This window comes from Alligator sinensis, unplaced genomic scaffold (assembly GCF_000455745.1).
Source record: "Alligator sinensis unplaced genomic scaffold, ASM45574v1 scaffold566_1, whole genome shotgun sequence".
Lineage (NCBI taxonomy): Eukaryota > Metazoa > Chordata > Crocodylia > Alligatoridae > Alligator > Alligator sinensis.
The window spans coordinates 105122-115436 of NW_005842017.1; the positions used below are offsets into that span (position 1 = coordinate 105122).

Here is a 10315-nt window from a genome sequence, read left to right on the forward strand (position 1 = left end):
AAATGACTTTGGGGTGCTGCAAAGTGAAACACCTCTGAGGAGTTTTAGTTTCCTACCTTACAATTGTGGAGGGAAGCACCAGGCTCTGTGCAGCTCAGGGGCTGTTCAGGCAGACTGTGCAGGCAGCCCAGCAGCAGCCCGGGAAGGCAGGCTCCACAGAAGGAAAAAAAAAAGCAGCAAGTCTGATCTTTCCCCTCCTCGGGAGCCTGCCTGCCTGCCTGAGCTGCATGGTGAGCTGGTGCTTCTCTCCACACCTGTGGTGCCTCCCGGGACTGCCCAAGCCAGGTGCCTGTGGGCAAGTGCTGCCTGGGAGGGGCGGGGGGGACGACAAGATGCTGCTGCAATGGAAGGAAGCACCAGCCCCCACCCTGCAGCTCAGGGACTGCTCTGTCCACCAGCAGCTCTGCCCTCCCTGCTGCTGAAGAGGTAGGTAAGTATCAGGCTTCAACACAGGTGTACACAACACGGGGGTTTACTTCGCCCTAAATTGAAGCAGTGTTTTTAAAAAACCACCACGTCAATTTAGGAATAATTAAACCCCTGTATTGTCTACAAATGCCTCTTGTCAGCAGAGGTCCAAGTACTCAGGGATTGTGTAAGCACACCATGCATGCAGTATTACAGACTTTGTCTATGACAACAGCACAAATGTTCCAGAGTTTCTTGGCAAAGTGGGGTTGAGCCTTCTCAAAAGCAAAAGCACAGCACCCATTCTCTAGGATTGTCAGTCACTGTACTGCAAAACTTCCTTACTGGAGATGGCCCAACACATAGAGAAGGAGCAGTGGAGTGCTACAAGCTTCCTCAGGAGTAGTGATTCAAGCAGTAGAAAATAACAATCTAGTCATGTGTCCTACAAAGAACCTACTTCATTACTTTCCCTTTCCTTTGATTTGCATAAAAGAAATAAGTCTGGCTGATTTGCACATTCTTTAATAAAGTAGCAGGGGAGATCCATGATTCAAAGATTTGTTGTGGCTAATTTTCAGGCAATCAACTGGTAGAGAAATAGAAACCCAGCAGCAATCCATGAGTTTCGAACCACCATTCTATAATAAAATACAGCCTGGCAGAATAGGGCAGACATGTCAAATCTGCATAGCAGTGGCCCCAACTTTTTTTGGCCCATGGGCATTCAACAGTAATGAGTAAGCAACGTGCCACGGGCCTCATGCTTTGCTCTCCTTGTCAGCCTCTATTTTTTAGTTTTTAATTGCCTGTGGCTACAAGCAATATGATAGGGTCTTGTTGGCAGAATTATTGCCTGAGAACCTATGGTTAGGGACCACTCTCCTGGAGCTACACTGCTTATCAGAGAAAGAAGGAAGATTTCCATATGTGAATTGCCACAGTCCTTATGCAGCTATTCACTCTTTAATTAGGCTGGTCTCCTTGTTGAGTGGAATACATTGTGTTGGTAGTACAGGGTCTCCAAAGACTCAGCATCACAGCCCTTATGCTTTTCCCCTTGAAAGTGTGGGCTGCTCAGCAGGAGCTAGAGAATTCTTGACCTAGGTTACTTGTGAACTCTGCAATAGTCAAAAACCCCATACATAAAATAATGCATGCTTTTACTCAGATGATTAATCCTCATTTATGCCAAAAGGATTAGTTAGCAGTAAGAACTATTTGCCTAAGGATGGGTACAACACTGACAGCACCTGTTGTCCAAAAGCAAGCCACCTAATAATTAACTGTTACCCAAGCAGAGCAACAACTTTAACAGATTTAGCTTCATAAGCATTGGTAGGGCACAAAGAATCACTAGCAGCAGGCCTTGGCTTTGACCAGCCAGTTTGGCTCTAATTATTTGTTACAGCCGGAGCGGTGAATGTATGCAAATTGTGTGCATTTAATTTTCTCCTTGGAAGGAAGGATCTGTTGCAGCATCTCTCACTGACTTGAGAACTGACCACAGCAAGGATGCTGCTGTGATTCCAAGTGGAAGCCCTCACCACTATGAAAACACAGCTGATCCCTCCATTTTAGTGGGGTGAAGAGAGCGCAAAGAGGTGGAGGGAAGTGATAGCTTTTGGTTGGCTGAGGACAGTCACTGTTAGAAGCTGAAGAAAAGCCAGCATAGGATAGAGTTTCCAGATTCCTTATCACATTAAAAACAAACACACACAGTATCTCCTGCTGGAGCAAACTGCTCTGACAGATCCTCATGAGTGGGTTAAAAAAATCCACATCTGTATTTAACTCATTCTTCCAGTTTGTTTCTATGGGAGGATAGTGTTATTGTTGGGAGTAGCACTATCTACTACCAAGCAAACAGGGGTTTACCGTCTTCCTTGGAAAGTTCACACAAACAGTTCAGGAGCAGTAAGGTGTCACCAAGGAACTTGGATGGGACAGTGTCAATCACTATCTTCCGGAGGTCATTTGGGCTGCTCTGGATCGGGCTGGAGTTCAGATCTGGACGCTGCTTTAGGATGCCATAAGTATTGATCAGGAATTCGCTGAATACAGGATGAACATTACAGTTGTAACCCATCTTTTCTAGGCGTGTGAGGAGGGACAAGTAGTGCTGGGTCATGGCCTGGTACTTCTTCTCATCCACAAAACCATCCAGGCTTTTCAGGGAGGCCTAGGAGGTTTGAGAGCAAAGGAAGAGGCCGTTACCTCCTTGCAGACAGACCTATTCATAAACTGTTAAGAGGGAGGTTCCTCATTCCTTGTCTGTACCTAAACCTGTTTGCTGGTTAGTGAATACAGAGCTGGAACCTGGCAGCTCTGGGGAACTAAGTCCCAGTACAGCTTTAGAAGGGATAGAACAGGGCCGTACGGGAATTTAATCAGGAATTTAACCAGCAAAGGAAGTAGATATATTCAGCGACTGTGGAAGTCAATTGTGGCTACAACACGGTTGGTAGAGCTCTGCAGGCCTCATCTGGTCAGTGGGCCACACTTTAGCCAATTATATATTAACCTCTGGTCTCCCCCAAACAATAAAGGAATGGCTACACAACCCATAAGGGATCTGCCTGCACATTCCAGGGCCAGGCCCTTTGCTGGTGTAAAAGGACTTAACTGCATTAAAATCAGACAAGATGCTGCAGGCTTTCAAATCTCAGGAGGGAGAAAGTGACTACATAGCACAAGTCCCACCATGCTAGCTGGGATGTCACCCTGGGGGTGATTGATATCCCAGCAATGATGGCAGCTGGGAAGGAGTGTGTGCTTCTCTTGCCTGGTGTGATTAATATTTACTTACTAATCAGAATAGGAATTTCTGTGTTGTTTACAGCTACATCCACATTGGACTGCAATCTCTTCCTCTACCTGTATGCTTACCCTACCCTATGGCTCACATCCTTTAGTCAGTAGGGCCACAGATCAGTAGGCCCAGTTTCCACATAAGATCACGGAAAGACACTTTCACATTCCTATAGCCTCTCCAGCACAAAAGCCAGGCAGGCTTTTCACTGAACGAAAATGCTGCAAGAGACTCTGCTTGATATATAAGCTTTAAACACAGCTGGAGGCTTATTAAACAGCCTGAATAGCTGAGCTTTGTGTTTTATTTATTTGCTGTTAAGCACATCCGTCATGCCCATCACCCCCACAGCCTGTGGTGCAGAGTCCCCCAGTCATTAATAAGGTAGCTTCACAACTGCTTAATGAGCTACAAAAGGATTACAGGAGACCCTCGCCCTTTGTGGGGGATGCATTTTAGAGATCCCCGTGAATGGGGAAATCCACAAATACTGTACTGCATCATCTGCGTTGAAAACTTGAGAAGCTATGGGGGTTATCCCATACTGCTTCATGGTCTGCTGACGCCGATTCCCCCATCAATTTCACATTATGTAGGCTGTGACTCTTTTTAAATTTCTCGAACCACCCCTTACTTGCAGAGCGCAGTAACAAAGTGTCATCACACTGTGCGGGGAGAGAGTGTGGGTTGGTGTAATACACCGTGAATATTTGAAACTGCAAATCACAAATCCGTGAATAGCAAGGGTTTCCTGTATTACAGATGAGAAGTGGATTTCCAAAGACAGGAAGAACAAATTTTACCAAAGCTTGGACACTGAAAACAATGCTTTGGGAGTTGCAAGCCAATTGGATTCTCTATGCTGGTGTTTGACTTCACTCAAATTCTCCAGATTTTCAGACTCTTGTTCTAATGCCCAAGATGTAACACACACTCTCTCTCTCAGCAAATGCAATATAGTGAGGGTTTACCTGTTTGATTTTTTCAGGTATATTGGATACTGTATAACCATAAAGTCTTGTTATTCCAGGAAACACATAGGCCAGGATACGTCTGTCTAGCTGGAAAGCGATTTCACCCACTATGCGGCCATTTTTCTTGGCATTCAGATCAATCTCTCTCTCTGTGGCCAATGAAGAGAGGGCTGGTAGTTAATAAGACAATAACTCATGGCACAAGGCTTGTACAGCTTCGCTATACTTTGATTCTGTTCACAGTTTTACTGTTTGGTTTAGGCCAAATACTAGAAGAAATAATATTTATTCATGTATGTACTATAAATATATGATTATGTGTATGCATATATATTTTATAAAAGCATATAATAAAGTAATACCAAGCTTTTGCATAGTGCTCTTCATTCCTACATCTCAAAGCTTTTTACAAAGAAATTCAATATCACTTCCCTTGTTTTACAGATGGAGAAGCTGAGGCACAGTGAGACATGTGGCTTGTCCAAGGTCACCCAGCAGAGCAGGGACAGTGCTGGGCACACTACTCAGGTCTCCTGAACTTGAGTCTGCTGCTTCTACACTACGTCATACTGCCATCCACAAAGTCATAACTGATCTCCGAATCTCATGCATTAATTGTTATCAATGGAGGCATAGATACATGCCTCCATCAATGAATTTATTTTGCAAACATATGTGGAAATGGATTTTTGGATGTAAATACTCATATGGAGAAGAGACGTGTCATCTTAGTCATTACAGTGCCACCTCCTTGATGGGTTTGTCTCCAGTGGGATAAAATGTATTTTAAAGTCATGTTGGAGAAGTCCAGGGATCCTCTGAAAAGTACATGTGGCCCTGTCTACACCAGAGCTTAAAATGTGATAATTAACATATTTTAAGTGACCACTTTTATGCGTGTGAGCAAGTGATGGGTGGTTAAAATGCCCCTGCTCTTCCATTCTTTAAAATGCCCCTGCTCTCACCCAGCTTTAGAGCTGGCTTAGAGCATCCCTCATTCTAGTTATTAGCAGCAAAACAAAGGTGAAATCACATTACCATTTAAGTAATAGGTGTGGGGTTTCCTTATCTCATCTCCTACAGGGCTCTCTAAAAACCAGACTCTCTTTTTCCTGGGTATTTCTGCAGACTCCAAAGGTGTTTTCTCAGTTGTTATATCCCCGGTGCTGGTAAAAAGGGGGTTTGGCTTTCTTTGGGGAAATTCTGAGGAAAACAGCTCTGATGTTTTGAAGTATCCTGGAAACCCAGTTTGTGTCTGCGCTCTCTCCTTATCCGAAATGCTGCGGGGAGTCAAGGAAACAAACTCTCCTCGTGATGATGCCTGCTGCTCACCCAGGGGGTCTGATGTACTGATGATGTTCCCGTGTTGCTGGTGAGCTACAACAAAGCAAAAGGAAATGTGGCATCAAGGTTAGACAAAGATTTGTTTAGGCTGAAAATAAAGAAACATAGAGGATCCCATGGCCCAGCCACGTGTGGAACATCCCATGGCCCAGCAGCTGGTGTGCCTTTTCTCTAAGCCATCCTCCAGGCTTCTGCTCAGCTCAGCTGGCTTCTCCCATCTCGGGCCATCCTGGGCCTACTCAGTTCCCTCACCAGTCCCCTGGTGCTGCCTCTCAGCTTCATGCAGAGAGAGCTCCTTCAATTAGTGCAATCAGGGTCAGTCTCCAATGCCCTTCAGTGCTTTCCAGAGCTCCCAGCAGTGAGCTCCTTCCTTGAGCTCTGCCCAGGTCAGACCACCTTTTGCCTCAGGTGCAGGGCTTATATTGCCACTAGCTCCTCCTCCTCTTGATCTGAGGACACCTCAGAAGGCCATTATTTAATTAGCTGTTATCTGTTCATTATCCAGGACTGCAACTTTCTACCTCTACTACCTAGCCCTACTCTCAGTAACAGGGCTTGGCCCATGTTACAGTCATCCTTAATTCTTTCCCTTTTTTCACATTTTGTGGCAGTAAGAAGGGCTTTTCACTTTGGACCCATTCCTCTCTGAGACAGGATTGGCTGGGATGTGGGATAGACCAAGACCTAATTGGCATGAGGAGAGGAGAGGATATGTGGGATAGGGCAAGACCTAATTGGCATGAGGAGAGGAGAGGAGACACTGACACACTTCTGTCATTGTGCACTCGGCCAGAGGATCACACGGAGAGGCCTTGCTTTTGATTCCATTAGGGTTTCCCTGGACTTAGGGGACATGCTGTGCAGGCACAGATTCATCTGCTGCAACGACCAAGTGCAGCTTCACCTCAGAACAAGAGGAAAGAAGGGGCACACTGAAGTAAAGAAAGCCCTGGCTGCATTAGTACAATTTGGGAGATATGAGCCTAAATGGAACGTGGTAGTGAAAAGCAACGTAGATTTTGGGCTTGCCATGGACTTTGGAAGAGACTGTCTCTCTGCCTGGCACACGTGTACCTGCTCTCATGGCTTGATCCTGAGGAACTTCAGGAGAGTGCTCTAACACCATCTGAAGGCACCCAGATGTTGGGGTGACCCCAAAATTCAGGCTCCAATAGAACAGTCAGGTCTTACCCATGCCATGTAAGCAACTAGGAACCTTATCTCCTCCAGGTAAAGTACCATCAATGAATGAGACTTTCTTTATCTTTGAGAGGTCCAAAGAGTCTTGCAGCTGTTTCTCCATCCTAGTGGTCCAGGAAGTGCTGGCCACAGAGGTTGGTTTCCTGTCCTTGTGTGCTGTCTGAAACAGAGTGGGTTCATTGGAGAGCCTCTTGAATGCAGCCTGTGCCTCAGTTCTGGTGCTGGACCTAGAAAGTGCCTCATTTGTAATGTGGAGAGAGGAATAATTACAGTCCTCCAGCATGGAAGGATGTAGGCGACTTGGGGTCTCTTGTGTTTTGATTTCCCTTCCATAAGGCTGAACTGCAAGAGAGAACAGAGAGCACACAGTGTCACCATCTAAAGGAGGCTGTTGATTACACTGATGATTATATTACATTGATAATGGATATTTTTTCTTTGCTGTTAGGATGACCATGAGTCCGCCATGCACTTGCCAGAGCTTAGAGAAGGGCAACATTTTCAAATGCGTGGTCACAGGGATCCTTATTTAGGCTTTTGCCTGTGAAGTAGATAGCAGAAAGACACCTCCTTCGACAGGACTGGCCCACTCCATTTGTTTCAGAAAAGTTAAAAATGCCAGGTCTGTCCTGAGTTTCATCCAAGTTTGTGCCCTGAAGCTCTGGCGGTGTCATGGCCTGCTGTTATCCCTAGGTCCCTGTAGTGGGAAGAGATTGAGTCCACAGTTCATTTAAATTGTCAATTTATATAGGTTCTTATAAATACACTCATCACCCTGAACAGCACCTTACTGAGGGATACTAGTTGTACCCCAGGCAGAGAAAATGCTGCCAAAAGGTTATGGAACTGAGGTCCACTCCATGATAGGGTAGACTGGGCTCTTTAACCCTGGTTGGCAGCCAGTGTAAGGGTGGAGCCATCATAGATGGACAAATGGATGATCTCCTTTGCTCCAACACCTCCTGCAGCCATGCTGGTTCCAAATGTACTGGCACCTGCCTTTCCTTTGGACCAAACCAGCAAGGTTGAGAAAGTGTGTGGGTAACCCATGGTCTCTGTATATACTGCCCAGGCTTTTGCATCCTAGAGAGGTAGGTCACCCCAGCTTTGCAGAAAAGCAGGTTGCATCACACATCACCCTGGTATCTGAACAGTTTCCAGCAATGCATTAAGCAATATGAATATCTTCTGTCACACATTTGCTCTTACAGCAGTGGTCCACTTTTTGGTACTCAAGACTTTTCCCTTAGAAGGGCTCAGATGGAGCATAGGACTCATTTTCATACTGCGTGCCTGTGTTTAGAGTTTGCTTGCCCTCTTACAATTGTTGTGTGGTAGTGTTGGAATCCTGTAGATTGATCTGGAATTCCAGTTTTATGTTAGGATATCTTTCACTGTGTCTTTACATTCTTCTTTTTACGTTAAGGGATAGAGAACTGGCACCTGAATGCAACTGAACAACTTGCCATAGCAAGATGAAGGAAACTATCAGATAAAGCTTAGTGGCTTGTTAATAACTGACTGGCCTGCTGCAACACACAGAAAATCCCCAGAAAGGTGTTAGAATCTGCTGTGGATCACTTTCCGGCAATGAAGAATGAGAATTAGAGAACAAGACTGAGTAGAAAAGTGCAGAAGCCTGGGAACCTGAAAGAACACTGACAAAAAAACCAAAGGGATATCAGAGAGGTGAAAGCAATGGAGGCAAGGTTTTGCATTTAGGTGTTTGGCATTTTTTCATAAACATACATCCTTGTCTTTTATCTATGAATGAAATATGTGCAATTTTGTAGTCCCTTTGCAAAGGCTTTGGCTCACTTTTTTTACTGTCCAAGAGTACCTGAAGGGAAGAGTAACTCAGAGGGTCCATAATTTCCCAGAGTTCCCCCTCAAAGCACACAGTTGCTCCTAGTATGACTTGGTAGATCTGGCATTAGTTTTCAGGTTTATGCAGTTGGGTTGCAAAACAGAGCTTGTCCAATTTTTTTTTCTACTGGAAAATATCTACTTGTCAGTCCTGAGGTTTTCTATCAGAACATGCATCCTAGTTTGAATGAGAGTGGAATTTATGGCCAAAACCAGAGAGAAGAAATACTGTCGTTCATCACAGAATAGCCAACAGGAGTTAGTGCAGTCTCCTGGGATGTGGGAGACTAATGTTCCAGTCTTTGACCTTCTTGGTTCACATCAGGTACTTGTACAACAAAGCTCCTGTGGTGTGAGGCTCCATAAATAAATAAATATTTATTAGGTAAGAGGGCCAAAAAGTCTGACTCTATAAGCTAGATATTATAACACTCAGGGGCGATATGTAGGGGGTGCATGTGGGTGCACATGCACCCCCTGAGTGCAGGGAAGCACCCCCTGTAAAAAGGCACCACCGACACTGTCAGTGGTGCCTGCGGGTCATCACCGACCCCTGGTTGGTGCTCGCCACCCCACCACTTCTGCCGCCAACAGTGCCAGCAGCATCTGTGGGAGCTGCCTGCTCACCACCACCATGCTCCCGCTGCTGCCAGTACAGCCATGCCTCCCCAGCTGCCGAGGGCACATGCCATTCATGATAACACTTGCCTGGGGTTTAGGAAGCCAACATCCAAGTCCCTGATTCAATGAATACTGAATTATTTATACAAAGTGGAACAAGAGAGATTAAGGCTATTCAGTTCTAGAATACCCTATTGCCTGATAGGACACTCAAATGGGATATTGGAGGCTCAGTTCTTCATCTGAGTAGGCAGATTTGAACTTCAGTCCCTCATATTCCAAGTGTCCTAACTGCTGGATCATCAAAGTGGGTGAGGGTCAAGAGACTTCAGATCCAGCCTAAATTAAGAACAGCAAAACATTTAAAAGCACAAAATTGTTTCCTACTGAGCTGTAGTGCTGAATGCCATGCTTCAGGAAGAAAAGGCTAGACAGATTATCTGTACCTGAGGAGTGGACCTAGAATACCAGGCACCCTGTACCATTGCCAGACCCAGCCAACCTAAAAGAATGTGCAATTCAGTGATTAGCTCCACATGCAATAATCTGTGACCATCCGTGAGTGGAAGTTCAGCAAGCACTTTAACTTGTTCCTGGGTTGTTAATCAAAAGAATTCTCCTTACCTCCTTGGCTTGGAGCACAGGCAGCAGGACACATGATATTGGGATGGGAAGTGGCAATTTGCTCTTGATTGCTGTTCTCATAGTGTTGACCCAATAATGAATGCAATTCATAGTTCTCCCTGAGCAGCCTAACTTGATTTTTCAGGTATGTGTTTTCCTTCTGGAGTCTCTTCATCCACTCGTTATCCTCAGTTGTCATCCTCCTCAGTGAAGGAAAATCATTTGTAGCAAACAGCCTCAGCTAGGCAGGAGTCACTTTGAAAGGCCCACAAGAAATCTTAGAACGTTCCTACACCATTATGATGTCACTTGCTCTTAAAGGAGCACCAAGCAGCAAGGGACCCCAACAACCTGCCTCATCCAATCCATCTCCTGCTTTGGGAACACCCTGTGGAAGACTGGTAACTTGCTCATGTATAGACACATGAACCTCCCAGTCAAGGACTGTGTCAGAATGGGACTGAGT

At 45.4% G+C, this 10315-nt stretch overlaps 1 protein-coding gene across 1 annotated transcript; it reads right to left on the reverse strand.

The window, feature by feature from the left end:
* Positions 1-2263: 2263 nt before the first annotated feature.
* Positions 2264-10048, reverse strand: SPATC1L (spermatogenesis and centriole associated 1 like). The gene is made up of 5 exons (XM_006022050.3): positions 9850-10048; positions 6730-7080; positions 5233-5571; positions 4192-4343; positions 2264-2590 (listed from the first exon to the last, which is right to left on the reverse strand). The coding sequence occupies exons 1-5, from the start codon at positions 10046-10048 to the stop codon at positions 2264-2266; spliced, it is 1368 nt and encodes a 455-aa protein (XP_006022112.2).
* Between the last annotated feature and the right edge of the window lie 267 nt (positions 10049-10315).